An 18,105-nucleotide genomic window follows, 5' to 3' on the forward strand; every position below is an offset into this window, starting at 1 on the left:
GGCAGGGGAAGAAGGGGCAACCACCTATTCATGTTGCTGATTTTGTATTCTAATTTATTAAACACCTTAAACCAGTGTTTCTCAACCTTGGCAACTTGAAGATGTCCGGACTTCAACTCCCAGAATTCCCCAGCCAGCATTCGCTGGCTGGGGAATTCTGGGAGTTGAAGTCCGGACATCTTCAAGTTGCCAAGGTTGAGAAACACTGCCTTAAACACTATACAGATAGTATCTACACCAATTGGAAAGAGAGAGAGAAAGAGAGCTGTTCTTTTTGTTATTTCTGTTACTGCAGCCTGTTCTTGCAGGTGCTTCATTTTGACTTACCAGGATTTGGTGGGTGGTGGTGGTGTTTTTTTAAAGCTAATCCTGAGTGCAAAATTAGCACATATTTCATTGCCATTAAATTCTGCTTGTTTGTGTTTCTTTAACCAGGTGAGCAAAGAACTGGGCAGGAAAAGACGTAAGTTTATACCGTAAACAACTTTTCTTCTTAAAGAGAGAGAGAGAGAAGGCGAAGGGCGAACCTTTGATCCGCATTTGAAATCCTGCAAAGTGATTTTCCGGCCAGATTTCCCCCCCCCCCGTCCCCCCCCCCTTAAATCACAATCCCAGATTTAGAGGGGGGGGAGACGATGATGTCATGCCGAAGGGGCGAAGGCGATTGGCGCAGACACGCCTTCTCTGAACCAATCCGTAGGCAGGCGGCCGACAGGAGGGCGCGTTCGCGCTCTCTCTCCGTCTGCCCCTTCCCTCCGCGAGGCTTCGGGTTGCCCCGAGCAACCGCCAATCCGATCCGACGGTGAAGAAGCAAGACCAACGCTTATTGGCTCTCCCGGGAGATATGCCGTTCAAAGCGTTCCCCGGATTGGTTTAAGACTGCACGCTTTCGGAAGGCAAGGAGTTTGGGGAGGGGTAGGTAGGTCCAGTCACGCGCGGAAGGCCTCCGCTCGTTTATTTTCACCGTTTTATTTTTATTGATGTTATTTCTGTCTCGTGACCGGATCCTTAACAACAAAAAAAAAGAATTTTATAGTTTGCTTTAAGGCAGGCAGGAATCCCACCGGGGAAGCTTCGACCGGGATGGTCTCTGCCTGCTAGATTTGCAATGATGGTTCCTTCAAACCTTGTCCTTTAATCCAGTGTTTCTCAACCGTGGCAACTTGAAGATGTCTGGACTTCAACTCCCAGAATTCCCCAGCCAGCGAATGCTGGCTGGGGAATTCTGGGAGTTGAAGTCCAGACATCTTCAAGTTGCTAAGGTTGAGAAGCACTGCTTTAATCCTCTTTGTGCCACGGGCGCCGCTTGGGAAATTGGGAGCGTTTCCCCTTTAACGGCCCTGATTAAAAGCAGGAAGAGCACGGATTTCAAACCTAAGAGTTGGATCCACCACAGATCAGCCAGCTGCCTTTTTGTGCACTGCCATGTTGTGTGGCCCAAGTTATTAGAAGCTCTGGGCTGGCTTGGCAGTCGGGCATTAAAGCCTCCGACTAAGAGTAGGTGGATCCTTTGAATCAGATTGAATGTATGGCAGGCTAAGGGCTCAAGGATGGGATCCTGTTTTGAAGCAAGTATTGGGCACTAAAGAAGGGAAACGAAGCAATTGCTCATCATGAGTTGCTTGAGCAAAATCAAAAATACTTGAAGGGACTTCTTTTGCTTGCCTGAAAACCTAGAAGTCTGACGTTAAAAGTGAAGGTTGTTTATCTGAAAGACCAAGCCGTCTGGCTTAGTTGTTTGAATTCCCGTTCTGTGATCAGGAGCAGGCACTAGAGAACTCCCATTGATTACAAAGACTTGCCAAATGAATTGTGCATTTGTGAAGCTTGTGCTGGGTCTTATCTAAAGAAGTCAAAAAGGCAACAAGAGGCATCTGGGCAATAGGAAAATGAAATTAAAATCTGAAAGTAAATGGCTCTTTATCCCCAGGCATGGGGGATGGGGGAACCAGCTATAAAAACTTAAGTATTTAAGCTGGAAAAAGAAGGCTCAAAAAGAATGCTTGCTCACATTATTAGGTTAGAGGAAATGCTTTGACACTAAGGTTTGTTTGCAAAGAGAATGTGCTTCCATGTTGCATTAGTCATATAATCCCCCCCCCCCATTAGACACAGAGAGTGCCTTGCTTTTCTAGGAGTCTGTTGCATCTTAAAAAGGAAACTTCAGTTATAACTGCTTGTTAATCTTTATGCTTCAGCTCTTGTTTTGAATTGCTCAGCATGAGTTGTTCCCAGCAAAATCAAAAATACTTCTTTTGCTTGCCTGAAAATCTAGAAGCCTGATGTTAAAAGTGAAGGTTTTTTATCAGGTTTAACTGAAAGACCAAGCCCCCCCCCCCCCCCCCCCCCCCCCCCCCCCCCCCCGCTTTTGAATTCCCGTTCTGTGATCAGAAGCAGGCACTAGAGGATTCCTATTGTTTACAAAGACTTGACAAATGAATTTTGCATTTGAGAAGTGTTTCCCCTTTAATGGGCATGATTAAAAGCAGGAAGAAACACTGATTTAACATGTAGAGTTGGATACACCAGATCAGCCAGCTGTCTTTTGGTACACTACCATGTTGCGTGAATGCAACAACCCTTGTTTAGTCTTACGCTGTACAGTGCATTGTGCAGATTCAGAAGATTTATTTGGGAATCATGCATAAGATAACATGTGAGAATACAACCATTGGGCTGCTTTTTCCTCCAGATGAGTAGAGCTGGGCTGCAAAAATCCACATGAACAGACCATGTGCTATAGCAATAGCAGTTAGACTTATATACCGCTTCATAGGGCTTTCAGCCCTCTCTAAGCAGTTTACAGAGTCAGCATATTGCCCCCACAATCTGGGTCCTCATTTCACCCACCTCGGAAGGATGGAAGGCTGAGTCAACCCTGAGCCAGTGAGATTTGAACAGCCGAACTGCAGATAACAGTCAGCTGAAGTGGCCTGCAGTACTGCACCCTAACCACTGCACCACCTCGGCTCTTGCTGCCATCTAAGAATTAGCAGATTTTTGCAACAGACAACTTCCCCTTACAACCATTCATTGAAAGTGACTGCTTAAAGTTAAGTGGCTCTGAAAAAATCAACTTATGACTGGTTTTCACACTTACGACCATTGGAGCATCCCTATGGTTAAATTCAGAGGCTTAGCAACTGGCATGTATTTATGATGATTGCAGTGTCACATGGTCACATTTTGCACCTTCTGACAAGCAAAATTAATGGGGAAGCCTTAGTAACCATGTTACTCACTTAATAACTGCAGTGATTCACTTAACAACAGACAGAATGGTTGTAAAATGGAGCAAAACTCACTGAACTGTCTTGCTCAGCAACAGAAGTTTTGGGCTCAATTGTGACCATAAGTTAATGATTGCCTGTACTTCTTCCTGTCTTTCAGCCACGATGTATTACCTGGTTTTGATTAACCTTCTTTCACAGGCCTGGGAGAATTTTACGTGTGTGAACCATCTAGGCCAGGGGTCTCCAACCTTGGCAACTTTAAGACTTGTGGGACAGCTGAGGAACTCTGGGAGTTGAAGTCCGCAAGTCTTAAAGTTGCCAAGGTTGGAGACCCCTGATCTAGGCGACCCAGTGCTTCCTGGAGGAACAGGAATAGTAGCACATCACCTAAGTAAATGAAGCAGCAAAGAAGAGTGGCATCTCTTGGTTTATTTCCCTCCGTAGTTGCTATGCAGCTTGGGAAACAGGGGTATTGGTATAGATGGAAAAAGAAGTGATAATTTAAATACATTAAATAAAAATAACCAGCTTTTGAAACTTTCTTGAACTTTTCTTGAACTTTCAGAGAAAAGGATGACTGGTACAATACTTGGAGTTGGGCCTGGAGTATTCATCTTGGCAGTGGTCTGGGTTTTGACTTTACTGCTTTGCCTGTTGTTATCCAGAGCTTCTGGACTTGCTAGGTAAGATCTCTAATACTGGCAAAATAAATGGATGGGAAGCTGCTCTTCGAATGAATTTCAGAACAAAGCTTAAGAAAACATGAGATTTTTGTGCAAATGCTGGCGATTCTTAACCTGAATTGTCCTAACATATAATACAAATGAGGTATCAACAAAGAGGGACTTTTCATGGTGATGAGCGCTGGTAACCTGAGCAGCAACGAGGTGTTTTTTTAATTTTTTTATTGGATCATTCAACTCTCTGGAGTGTTAGCTCTGTAAATTTCCTAATGTTGATCCATGATCATGTTTACCTGTCAGGGCAGTAGCTCTTAGATATGCAGAGTATGATCCAGTCTCCAGGAAGCCTCCCCAGCATTTCTTCTGCCCATTCACCAGGTTCTGTTTTTTCCCCCTGTTGAATGTAATTTCTGTGCTCTTAAGTTGGCTGTAGCAAAATGCTGTGATGAAAGACTGCCTGGCCCTTAGAAGGAAATTTTACACAGCCTGCCTCACTGCAGTTGCAGGTTTCTGGGCCAGTGGAATGGCCCCACTTGATCATGTTAACTATTGACCTGCTGACCTGTGTACAAAGGTGATTCAATCCTTTCAACAGAATCATTTCTCTTATTGGGCACCTGCTGTTTCTCATTAATGCTCCCGTTGTCCTCTGTGAATTGTCTTCATTGTATCTGGCATTGTTTCTTTGTATTAGTGTCACATGTAAAGCTTTCTTTGAAGTGGCAAAGCTTTTATACAATTTCAAACATCTTTGCTCTATGCTATAGCTACATAGCAAACTCCACTTTCTATTTTTCCCCTCATTCTGACTTGCTAGTGAACTGTTCTGTGAATATCTGGAGAAGATATTTCAAGGAGAGTATAAAGCCTTTAATAATCAGTTGTTCAGTAATAGGTCAATTTTTCTCAAGTGAATGGAGCATTCTGACATTGCTTATGCATATTTAGCATTTCAGTAACAGCCAAACTAGAGCTTTTTATGGTTGCTGTAAGTATTTCATAGTATACAAGGTTAGGAAGTTGTTGAATTAACTACTTCTTGTAATGCTGAAGGTGACTACTAAAATTTAAAGAACCACGGTGTTCCTTTTTTTAAACCAGACGTTTAATGCACCTCATTTTAATATTGTTTAAATGAAAGCATAAGAAATTTTTGAAAAAAAATTGTACTTTGTTGTCAAAAAATAATGAGATTCTGCAAGAGAGATTACTATTGAAAGGTACTCTGAAAAGTTGCATGAAATGAAAATTGACAGATATGTTGTTACTTAATATAAGACATGGCAAGTCATTTTCTAGATTACCCTGACATAAAGACAGCTCCTCCCCAAATCAATTCAGAGTTGCGGATTTTCAGTAATTGATTAGAAGCATAATAAATATGAGAATGTGTAATTAAATGTTAAATTAACCATCTTATAATCTGATGCCAGGCACTTCCTGTGCCTTCTTTCTTTTCCTTTCTTGGACTTGATGGCTCTTGTTCTGCTTTCTAATGTAATTTTAGGGTTCACAGAAGATGTTATGTCATGGCTGGAAGGGGGAAAAAGGGAAACCCCAGAGTTTATCTTTTTTTTATTAACAGAAGTAAAGACATACAGGAATCCCTTGATTTACAATTTTTCATTTAGTGACTCAAAGTCCAACAGCACTTTAAAAAGGTGACTTATGTCTAGTTTTCAAACTTGTTACCGTTGCAGCATCCCCATGGTCAATGTGATCAAAATGTGAGTGTTTGACAACTGTCTTATACACTATATTGCCAAATCTATTCGCTCACCCATCCAAATAATCAGAATCAGGTGTTCCAATTACTTCCATGGCCACAGGTGTATAAAATCGAGTACCTAGCCATGCAGACTGCTTTGACAAACATTTGTGAAGGAATGGGGTCACTCTCAGGAGCTCAGTGAATTCCAGCGTGGAACTGTGATAGGATGCCACCTGTGCAACAAATCCAGTCATGAAATTTCCTCGCTCCTAAATATTCCACAGTCAACTGTCTTAAGACAGTCGGCTGTCTTAATAGAATGTGGAAGTGTTTGGGAACGACAGCAACTCAGCCACGAAGTGGTAGGACACGTAAACTCGTCCAACATCACTGTGTGACCTCACAAATGCGCTTCTGGAAGAATGGTCAAAAATCCCCATAAACACACTCCTGAACCTTGTGGACAGCCTTCCCAGAGTTGAAGCTGTTATAGCTGCAAAGGGTGGACTGACGTCATATTGAACCCTATGGATTAGGAATGGGATGTCACTTACAGCAAGTTCATATGTAAGGAAAGGCAGATGAGCGAATACTTTGGGCAATATAGTGTATTTATAAAAGGTTGCACTGTTCTGGGGTTCTGTGATCATCATTGTAACCTTCCCAGATGGCTTCTAACAAGGGAAGCCAGATTCACTTAATAACCTCATGATTCACTTAACAACTGCAGTGATTTGCTCATCTGCGGCAAAAAGGTCGTAACATGGGACAAAATGCACTTAACAACTGCCTTGCTTAACAGTGAAAATTTTGAGCTTCGTTGTCATAGGTCAAGGACTTCCCGTACATCTAGTGTTTGGCTTATGAGCAAGAACTAATGTAGATTACATACAAGTAAGAGATGCTAGTATTCAAATGCTGTGATGATTTCTGCATTGACTTTCTATTTCTCTAGGTTTTCAGTCATTCCGGTTTTCTTTGCTGCTGTGATCATCACTTTAACCTTGTTGCTTTTTCCTCGAGCTGGCAAGATTCCAGCACCAGTTACAGAAATCAAGGTAAAAGCAACTGCAAATCAACGTGTTCTGTCTTAGCTGTTGATGAAACGGAGACAAACGCAGTCTTGGAGCTGATTGAGCACATGGGCTAAGTATAGGCTGAATGAAATGCATCACCCCAAGCAGAGAGTTAATTGCCTGTTTCCCAACCGCTGCCAGGACAAGGGAAACATTGCTGGAGGTGATGACAGCAAGAACCAGAGTTAGAATGTTAGTGCTGCCTCAAGTATTAGAAGCTCTGGGCCGGCTTGGCAGTCGGGCATTAAAGCCTCCGACTAAGAGTAGGTGGATACTTTGGATCAGATTGAATTTATGGCAGGCTAAGGGCTCAAGGATAGGATCCTGATTTGAAGCAAGTATTGGGCACTAAAGAAGGGAAACGAAGCAATTGCTCATCATGAGTTGTTTGAGCAAAATCAAAAATACTTGAAGGAACTTATTTTGCTTGCCTGAAAATCTAGAAGCCTGACGTTAAAAGTGAAGGTTGTTTATCGGGTTTAACTGAAAGACCAAGCCGTCTGGCTTAGTTGTTTGAATTCCTGTTCTATGATCAGAAGCAGGCACTAGAGGACTCCCATTGATTACAAAGACTTGCTTGCTCATCTTATTAGGTTAGAGGAAATGCTTTTACACTAACATTTGTTTGCAAAGGGAATGTGTTTCCATGTTGTATTAGTCATAGAATTCCCCCCCCTCCCATTAGATACAGAGAGTGCCTTGCTTTTCTAGAAGCCTGTGGCATCTTAAAAAGGAAACTTCAGTTATAAACTGCTTGTTAAACTTTATGCTTCAGCTCTCTTCTTATTTTGATGAAAACATTCTTCAACAGGGCCACAAAATTACATTTGCATTCTGAAGCTTTGATTTGGATTCATACTATTTCCTGCTTCCTGTCTCCTGAAATTCTATTCCATCTGCCTTACAAATCTGGTGCGGGTCAGACTAATAACGACTAATGACTTTGCCTTATTTTTGCTTACTAATAGTTGGCACTCAGTTGAATATTGTCTCTGAATATAAAATTTTCATTAGCCGTTATGGCTGCTGTTTATTATTAGGGTCAGCCAATATAGGTTTCGCTTGAACTTCTTTAAAGCCAGTGCTCTTTGCTATAATTTGCAGCAAGTTATGAAAATTACCCTTCATGAATTCTATTTTTTTTTTCCATTGCTCTTTCAAGCCAGTGCTATTCCTTTTATGGGACTCTCCCATATCTGCCACTACTTAATGACTTGCCTCTCATAGTCTCAGACAACTAATCCTACAATTAAATAGGACAGCGGGGGAAAACTCAAGGCCCTTGGGGCCACCCTGGTAACAGTGAGGAACCGGCCCGTGGTGCCTCTGCCAGCGAAATTGGCCCTCTGGAGCTCTGTTTTCACTGGCAGAGGGTTGCAGGAGACCTCTGCAGCCGGAAACAGAGCTTGGGAACCTGTTTTCGCTGGCAGAGCACTTGGGCTGCCACAGGCACCTCCGACATGAGTGACATAGAGCAGGCCATGCCCCCTCTGGCCACACCCACACTCACCCCCCCAAGGTCAAACACAACCCTGATGCGGCCCTCAATGAAATTGAGTTTGACACCCCTGAAATAGGAAAATGGATGCTTTATTAGTTTTTCTAAAAGAAAAAGAAAAATCTTCCACATTGAAAAGTTGTTAACCCTCTGTGCTTCAGATTTGTTTTTAAATAAATACTATTTTTTAAATCTAGAAATAAGATCCATCATCTTTTATAAAAAAAACAAGCAAAGTTCCATAATAAATGGCAGTAAAGAGCAGTGTTACCTAGTCAGAATGTGAAATATCCACAAGTAAACCACCCAAATTCAGGGAGCACTAAGGATTTCATTTGAACCTTAATTGTGATGAACACAACTTCTCTTCTTTGATCTCAGGAGCTGGTTCTTCTTCCTCTACGTGCAGATCCTTGGCTTCTGCTTTTACCTTATTAGAGGGCATCCTAACCCCCTCCCCATATTTTCTTTAGTGCCGTGTATAGTTCTACCTTTTTCCAATAAATCACACTTTTACTAACGTAGCTGATGCTTCCAGCAGATTTCACCAATAATCAAATATTCCTCTAGACTTTTATCTGCTGCTAGATTAACCCTCCAAAGCAGTCTGAATTTTTATTAAGAGCTGCGTGTCTCTCTCTCAGATCAACTTTGGAGGCAATTGATTCCTGTTTCTCAGATATTTCCCAGACCTAATTCTTTAAATTCTATACTCCTTCTGAAGCTCTTCTGTCCTTCTCTCCTTGATGACGGGAGTGCTGGGCTTCTTGCAGGGCTCCTGCCTGGCCGTGTTCCTGCACAGCTCTTCCATCAGCACACTTGTGCAACACAGACAGCTGCCTTAGCTGGAGTTACGGTACCTTCCGAAGGACTTTTTATCCAGCTCCTCAATTTAAGGGACAGCCAATGCTGCCCTTCTCCACAAAGGAGGTCAAGGTCATTTCCGAAGGAAAAGCATCTGTAATAATTCCATGCATCTGTTTAGTTTCGTTTAGATTGTTCCATGTTTCCTAAGTCTAATTCAGTGTAACAGTGGCAAACAATACACACCCATCAAGTCTGATAATATTTGGGGGGGGGGGCACTCAGTGCTGAAAAGGTTCGCCATCACTGGTCTAGAAACAAGAATAAATCTACCCTTCATGCCTCTCCTCGGTTTTCAGAACCAGGAATAGCAATGGAAAGCGGGCACCAGAATATGTGGGTTGAGAGAGAGGGCAGTGCTATAGAAGAGTCATTTGGGGTATCTTTAGAGTTAATTTCAGCAGGAGGTTAAGCACAATAGAATATCGATAATGCCTGCACAGAGTTTTCAGCACCCACAATGTGCTAATTGGCTAATTAAAAAGTAAAGCTTGTTGAATGAGCAAACATAGCACCCACAGGAGGTTTGTCCTGTAGCCAGGAGAGGTCAAACTTGCATTAATCTTGTTTTGTGAAACTTCACTGACAACACAGAGGATCATGGAGGCCCAGAAGCTGAAGAGTTGATTTGTGCATTGCTCTTGCATTCTCTCTTTGTTGGGGTAAGGGCAAATTGGATCTTGCACCGTACGTTCCATATTCGAAGCATGAATTGGCGTGTTTGTATGTCTTTTGTGTGCAGACAACAGTTTTTAATCCCTTTTATCCCCCTCTGCCCTGGCTTGTAAATACATCATAAGAGGATGAATGGTTAAGAAATATAAAATATAAATACATTCTGTATTTTAGATAGATTGTCCATAGTTGCTGCAAAAGTTCTGAGTGACCAGGCCAGGCCAGATGGAGTGAAATGTAGCTAGAACACAAAACACATGCCTGTAATCAAGTCTATATTGGAGTCTGAAATTATTTTCACCTTGGATATTTCCTTGGTTTTTTTAAATTCATTTTTGCGTATTTGTTCTTTTTTCTGTTCTAACTCAATAGGAAGCTCGAACGAAATTATATAAAGGAACTCCAAATTCCACCTATTAGGCGCATAACCTTCCCTCAAACCCATGAGACTGATTTTAATATTAGGAGGCCAAGCAAAACGTCATTGGGAAACTGGAGCCAGAAGAGGTCCTGCTTGCACAGGTGTGGCCAACTATGCCAAGTGTACACCCTGTGGACTTCAACTCCCCGATTTCCTGCTTGGCACAGGAATTCTGGGAGTTGAAGTCCACAGGTCACAAAGTTGCCATTGTTGTCCATCTTTGTGCTTGTGGGTTCCTGGTAGGATATGATTGGCTAGAATAAGAGAATGCAGGTTTAATAGGTTTTTGCCCATATCCAGAAGGGCTTTTCTGTTCATAGTGTTTCTCTATTTTGCTTATTTATGTGCTGCATTTCAGTTGTGTTTTAGTAACTAATTTGAAAAAAAAAAGAATACAATTAGTAAAATCAAAGCAATGCAAAAAAATATAAAAGCACCCTGTTTTTAAAAAAAAGAAAATAGTCACTAAAAGTAGATTTAGGCACCAAGGATTTAAAAGTCTGGGAGAATAGGACCACCACCACCCCCGGCTCAGAAAGGCTAGTGCAATAATATCAAGTAAGCCTCCCCAAAGTGAAGGAGCCATAAAGGAATCAGAATAGAGCTGGAAGGGACCTTGGAGGTCTTCTAGTCCACCCCCCTGCTCAAGCATACCATTTCAGTTAAGCAACTGTCCAATCTCTTCTTAAAAACCTCCAGTGACGGAGGACCCACAACTCCTGAAGGCAACTTCTGTTCCACTGGTTAATTGTTCTCACTGTTAGGAAGTTTCTCCTTAATTTCAGGTTGCTTCTCTCTCATTAGTTTCCAACCATTGTTTCTTGTCCTGCCCTCTGGTGCTTTGGAACATAATTTGACCCCCTCTTCTTTGTGGCAGCCCCTCAAATACTGGAATCCTGCTAACCCTTGGTCCTTCTTCTATATGAGCCGAGGTGGCGCAGTGGTTAAATGCAGCACTGCAGGCTACTTCAGCTGACTGCAGTTCAGCAGTTCGGCTGTTCAAATCTCACCGGCTCAGGGTTGACTCAGCCTTCCATCCTTCCGAGGTGGGTAAAATGAGGACCCGGATTGTTGTTGGGGGCGATATGCTGACTCTGTAAACCGCTTAGAGAGGGCTGAAAGCCCTATGAAGCGGTATATAAGTCTAACTGCTATGGCTATTGCTATTATTCTTTTCTCTAGTGTAGCCAAATCAAAGTCCTGCAACCGTTATTCATATGTTTTAGTCTCCAGACCTTTCATCATTGTAGTTGCTCTTCTTCGCACAGCCCTGCTCTCAAGTCTCCAACCAACTCATCTCAGTTGTCAGGAAAATAGGCAGGGAGCTTTAGTTCCTGCCAATACTGATGCAACAGGTAGCACTCTTTCAACTTAATGCCATCTAATGCCGAAGAGATCTCCAGCCGCAGTTGTGACTTACGATATTATATTCTCAGATTGTAGACACCTTCTTCATTGGCCGTTTCATCCTGCTCTTCGCTTTAACTCTGGTTTTCCTGGGATGCCTCTTTCTGCTTCTGACTCACCATCTTCTGCAACCTGTGTATGCCAAACCTTTGAGATCCCGCACTTAGAATAATTGGCTGCGAGTCCTCGACGGTGCTTTGGCCCCAAGAGCATTTCCCATTCCAGTGACCGAAGACACAAGATTCAGTTCTATGGATCAGAATGTATTGTTCACAAATACAGAATTTGTATAATACGGTATCTTGAGTTTCCTTCGAGTTTCAGATACAGTAGAACGAGTTCAACCAAATGTATCTTGAATATTAAGTTTGTTTCCTCCCTTTGTGTTCTAACTTTGGTTAATTGAAAATGTATTTGTATGAAGATGTGTTTGTATAACAGTTCAGATAGTGCTGATTCAATCCCATAAACATGTGTTGCAGTATTGGTAATTGCCCATTTGCCAGAAGACTGTATTAAACAAATAAAAATGCATTCGCATGAAATGATTGAACGTCAATCTGGTTTGTAACCAGATTGTTTTCCTCCAGGCTCTGTATGGTGAAACTTCACTTGTGAATTTCTTTTTAGTACTTTCTGTATTTATTGGATTTAATTTAATGAATCCCCCAGGGCTTATTTATTGTCTACTCCGCCTGTGTAATACAGGTGAGAGATGCTAATGAATCCCTTTGAGAAGCCTCTTGGACAAATTGTTCCAGGAGGACGAAACTGAAACAGATCATTTTTCTTCACCAACAGATGATCAGTGTTGCTAAATCATAGTTGAGCCAACCAATATCATATATTTGTTCCGATGGTTACATCTAACAGATTTGTTTGGCAGAGATAATGTTCAGCTCTCTGTCTGCCATGATACACAAAGAAGAAAGTAGTGCCTTAACAGTGATGTCAGATAATAGCCATGTAACTTTTTGTGTTTCTCAACCGTGGCAGCTTTAAGATGCGTGGACTTCAACTCAGAGTAGGCTGGGGAATTCTGGGAGTTGAAGTCCACACATCTTAAAGCTGCCAAGGCTGAGAAACGCTGCTCTGCTGGATTCTGGACTTCACATGTTAGCATGCCTCACATGAATGCATTTCTAAAATCCCATTCATGTTAATTGCAATTATTCTCCATGAATGAGATGTCCAGGACTTTATATAGTCTAATGTTATCCATGTGTGTTGGACCAATTCTCATAATCCCTAACCAGCATAAGCCACCAAGTATTAAAAACATAAACAGATTGAAATCAGTGGGCTGAGGCATAACTGTATTTTTAACATTAAATATTAAAATTAAATGTGCTGCCTTCCCACTAAAAATACTCAAAGTTAGCTAATATAATATGCAAAATAATAACAACAACAATAATAATAATATAAAAATACCCTGTATATTTATCAGACTACAACCTGTGTCGCATAATTTTAGTCCTGATCATAAGCATAAGGTCTCTAGATCTGTTGAATTATAGACTGTGGAAGCCAAACGTAGCAAATCCTATGTTATTATTCAACTTGTTTATGTTATTATGGATGTTTAATTGATTTTGTGGATCATTACTTATCATGAATGTTTTTAATTGTTGATTTATAATTAGGATTATAAATCAGGAGTCATTGAGACATTAGATGGTACACAAATGGAATGAAATTAAATGAATTTCATATATTTAGATCATGAATCTGCAAAATTGTGGAATTACATCAACCTTAATGATGGCTCAGTGTTCGTGGTACGGTCTCTATAGGTTTGTTACTATTGTATGCCACTGTGCAGGATATTTCAGACACAGATTAGATCTCTTTCTCAATATTCTACTTACTTCTTCAGGGTCTCTGCTTCTGCTTTGATCCTCTTGTTCGCTCATCGTCCTCAGGCAATTCCAGTGTCCGTTTTGGTGCTATTAATCACAGAATGATTTTAACATGGAGTAAAGCGAACAAACTTGAAATGGAGAAAAGGCCTCATCTACCTTTCTTCCCTTAATGAAAGTGGGATGGGAGATGGTCAATCTTTCTAACAAGATTATAGATAAGATTTCCTAACTTCATTAGAAACTTGCCCTGGGAATGAATAATAATAATAAAAACCTGAAAGGATAATTTTAAAATAGCTGAACCTTCTTTTTAACAAGAGAAATAAGTGGGAAAGTAATTGGCCAACGAAGGAATACTTAAAAACCCAGCAGGGATAGCTTCCTGAAATAGATTTAATGGTGCTTCCATATCACATATTAATTGGCATCAGGTGACTTGGAAAGCCATAAAAACCCAAGTGGGGGGGGAGGCGTCAAGGCATCACAAATTCCGCAGATCCTGGTTCATCTAATTTCATTTTTAACAATATTTTTACAGACCAACATGGCGGTGTTCTTACAAAACTGCTTCCATTTCTACAGAATAAAATTTTTAAAACTAGGTGTTTTGATGTTCCAAGAAGCTTTAATGTTGCATTTTTAAAGGTTTATTTTTCTACTTTTCCCACTTAAGGATAATCTCTTTGCATGCTCTATTGAAGTGAATCACTTCTTGTAATCTTCTTCCCCATCTTTGAACTCCCTTCTTTGCTGATGTTGGATCGAATGTTTTAAATTCTCATTGACTATTAACTTGCTGATTTAATTGGCTTATATGCTACAAGCCTCAAATATTTGGAGGGGATGAATTCCTTATAATTGCTTATTGTTTGATTGTTCTGTATACTGTTAAGTCTTAAGTATTAGTATAATAATACAATAATAATTGTATTATTGATTACAGTTACTCATTAATAAATATCAATTATCTAATTTTATTTATTTGTATCCTGCCTTTATTATTTTTACAAATAACCCAATGAAAGTAGGTATTGAACTCACAGCCTGCTGCTTTCTACCCTGATGCCTTAACCGCTGGACTAGACCAAACTGGCTCTCAGTTATGTTTTCAATATTGAATTTTTGGAATGCGTCAACCTGTATAATAATCTATAATATTATGGTCCCAATGCCACTGAAGGAGGCAGCTCCCTCTGTTGATACGACTGTCCATTGGACAGTGCCTAACCTGCTTAATGTTGGGATTAAAAATCATAAAGGGAGCATGATTTTTCTAGGAAGTTTGAAGAGACAGTGTTCTCACCCAGCTCCCAAACACTCTGTAGTTAAATAAATGTTCCCTTTATTAGGAACACCAGCAGTCTGTCTGTCTGTCTGTCTGTCTCCCCCCCCTCTCTCCCTCCCTCCCTCTGCCACACCTATTCATCTCTGCCCCCTGCCTTTTATCCCCAGAGCTAGGGTGGGGCTTCGATAGCAGCGGTAGCTCTTCCGTCCCAAGGATTGGCTCATAGATTTCCACTGCTCTCCTCTCCTCTGCCTTCTAGCATCCACATGTCAGGTACTGGACGCAGCTATTCCTCCTCTTCCTCATCAGCCAGCTCCGGACCTGGGGGCTGTTGATGCTCTATCTGAAGGCTGATGGATGGCCTAGGCTCCACCTCTGTCTCCATCTCTTCACAACTCCATTCTCTCTTCCCCCTCGGAGGTCTCAGGTTGCCTTGATGCCAGCCCTGACTCCCACACCGCCTCCTCATCTGATTCAGCGGCTGGAGGGGCCAGCAGCCCACAGGCCACAACAGACAACTTCACTCAGGCCTAGGTCTATATTTGACTGAACTACATCCATTCTACATCCTGAAACAATGGCAGGAACAAGATCAAAAGATGATTATGTGTAGGGCAGAAGCTATCTTTGACTCAGTGGGTGTTGTTAGGTAAGCTCCCCGTTGGGAGAGCGAGTACTTTCAGCAAAGCGTTGTGAGAGTGTTGTTGGAGAACACACAAACCAGCATACAGAGACACTTCAGTTTAAGTAGGTTTTTACTTTCGTGGAAATAGAGGTATCAGAGTCCATCAAACAGTCCAAGTCATACACGGTTAAGACAATCAGTCATCAACATCTTTCAGTTAAGGGATAATCCAAATAACATAGTCCATAATAAGTACACAAAGTTTGCTAGCAGTTGCAAAACTTACAATAGCTCACGTTGATCACAATATAGCACTTCTAACAGCCTCAGCTTCCAAACACTCAGATCAGATCAGCATCTAACAGTGATTCTGGCTCCATCCTATGGTCGATTGAGGAAACAGCAACCAATCACATTTACAGCATGATTTAAAGAAACAGGTACAACATTGTTACATGATTTATATATTGCCAACCCAACCGTTAGAATTATATTCCTCACAGGTGTTAATTTGGTTTCCATGTTTGAAAAATGGTGGCTGAGACAACACCAAGGACAACACCAACCCTAACCCTAACCCTATTCAGTGCTTGATGTTAGCCGTAGCACTTAGGCTTATATATCACTTCATAGCGCATATAGTCCTCTCTAAGGGGTTTACAGAGTCAGCAGGTTGCCTCCAACAATTTATGTTCTCATTTTACCAATCTTGGAAGGCGGGAAGGCTGAGTCAACTTTGAGCCATTCGGAATCAAACTCCTAGCAATGAGCAGGGAGTTAGATTGCAAATTTGTGTTCTAACCGCTGTGCCACCACAGCTCATTGTTAGGATGGGCGCCTGTGATGAGGTCCTTTTCACACACTTGGCCACTGTCTGAGGTCAATGCAAAGAGGAGCACAGCGGCCCCCAACCTTTTGGCACCCAGGAAAGGTTCCGTGGAGAGAGGTTCGTCTGCGGACCGGAGGTGGGGTGATTTTGCGTGCTGCCTGCATCCTGTGGATGGGGCTTCGCTTGTTTGTGTGGACTGGTTTCCGGCATACTGCAGACCAGGGCTGGTCCAAAGACTGGGGGGTTGGAGACCCCTGGAGTAGCACATTTCTGTGTGTCTAATTTCTTTATCCTTTTTGGATAAGTGTTTGCCCTAACCAGTAATTCTCACTGATGGGGGAAGAGATAATACTGATGGGAAATCTCATCTCATTGACCTATTCACAAGACCTCCAAGGAAAACATACTCTTACCGTCTTTCCAGCCTAAGGATGCTAAAGTTGGTAGCTCAGCTCTTTCCTTCTCTGTTTGTTTGAACAGCGTATACTGCTGGCCTGAGCCCTGAGAGGCTTAATTAAATGTGTTAATTCTGCAGCCTCCTGCTGCAATTTGTCAAGTAGCTCTGTTTTACGTCTCACAACCCTATGGTCCGAGAAAGAGCGTCTGGGGAGACAGACATGCTCCATTGATTTGCTTTTATTTTCTCAGCATAGGACTGGCCCACTTGCTACATAAAGCACTGCTGGGGATTCCTTCATCAGGGTAGCATATAAAACATTCTCTGGTACAACTGGAAATGTGTTTCATTCTCAGTCCGGGTCCAGGAACCCTCGAGGGCCAAGCTCAAATCTTGTGGGCAAAGCATCTTGACAGTAGTTTTGCCCTGCATTTTTGACTTGCTGGATGACCCTTTCAGATACTAATCTGATCTACTGTTATCTCTGCTCAGCTCTTTTCAATATTTACCTTGACAAAGTACAGATAGTCCTGGACTTACAACAGTTCATTTATTCAAAGTTACAACGGCACTGAAAAAAGTGACTTCTGACCATTTTTCACACTTAGAATTGTTGTAACATCCTCATAGTCACATGATCAAAATTCAGATGCTTGGCAACCAACTCATATTTATGACGGTTACAGGGCCCTAGGGTGATGTGGTCAACTTTTTTGACCTGACAAAATCGATGGGAAAGCCAGATTCATGTAACAACCACATGACTAACAAGTGCAGTGATTTACTTAACAATTGTGGCAAGAAAGGTCATAAAATGGAGCCAAACTGACTCAACAAATGGTTCGCTTAGCAACAGAAATGTGGGGCTCAATTGTGGTCATAAGTCAAGGACTACCTCTATTCCAGTTACACGGAGACCCTGCTAGAAAACTACCAAAGCCACTTCTTGGGTGGGTCTAATCCTTTAGCTACTGTTTTCTGAAAGGATGACAAAGAAGGATCAAGGCCCCAACTAGAGAAAATATGAGAGAGGATCTGCAGTTTGTGATTCTGCCAAAGGTCCCGTCTTGACTATCCATTCTTGTCTTGATTATCCATTCTTTTCTTGACTATCCATTCTTGACTTGACTATCTATTCTAGTCTTGACTATCCATTCTTGTCTTGACTATCCATTCTTGTCTTGACTATCCATTCTTGTCTTGATTATCCATTCTTGTCTTGACTATCCATTTTAGTCTTGACTATCCATTCTTGACTTGTCTATCTATTCTAGTCTTGACTATCCATTCTTGTCTTGACTATCCATTCTTGTCTTGATTATCCATTCTTGTCTTGACTATCCATTTTTGTCTTGATTATCCATTCTTTTCTTGACTATTCATTCTTGACTTGACTATCTATTCTAGTCTTGACTATCCATTCTTGTCTTGACTATCCATTCTTGTCTTGACTATCCATTCTTGTCTTGATTATCCATTCTTGTCTTGACTATCCATTTTAGTCTTGACTATCCATTCTTGTCTTGACTATCCATT

At 41.6% G+C, this 18,105-nt stretch overlaps 1 protein-coding gene across 3 annotated transcripts; it reads left to right on the forward strand.

Moving 5' to 3' along the window:
- Positions 1–263: 263 nt before the first annotated feature.
- Positions 264–14,473, forward strand: TMEM218 (transmembrane protein 218). 3 transcript variants are annotated; one of them, XM_087706307.1, is made up of 5 exons: positions 264–308; positions 436–463; positions 3,799–3,916; positions 6,583–6,685; positions 11,598–14,473. In XM_087706307.1, the coding sequence occupies exons 3-5, from the start codon at positions 3,807–3,809 to the stop codon at positions 11,733–11,735; spliced, it is 351 nt and encodes a 116-aa protein (XP_087562433.1). In that variant the 5' UTR covers positions 264–308; positions 436–463; positions 3,799–3,806; the 3' UTR covers positions 11,736–14,473. The 3 variants fall into 3 exon arrangements, with proteins under 3 accessions (XP_087562433.1, XP_087562434.1, XP_087562432.1); XM_087706308.1 differs by lacking the exons at positions 264–308; positions 436–463 and adding an exon at positions 808–915; XM_087706306.1 differs by lacking the exons at positions 264–308; positions 436–463 and adding an exon at positions 825–919.
- The last annotated feature ends 3,632 nt before the right edge of the window (positions 14,474–18,105 follow it).

This window comes from Thamnophis sirtalis, unplaced genomic scaffold (assembly GCF_051295495.1).
Source record: "Thamnophis sirtalis isolate CommonGarterSnake01/CBP01778 unplaced genomic scaffold, rThaSir2_p1.2 scaffold_2, whole genome shotgun sequence".
Classification (NCBI taxonomy): domain Eukaryota; kingdom Metazoa; phylum Chordata; class Lepidosauria; order Squamata; family Natricidae; genus Thamnophis; species Thamnophis sirtalis.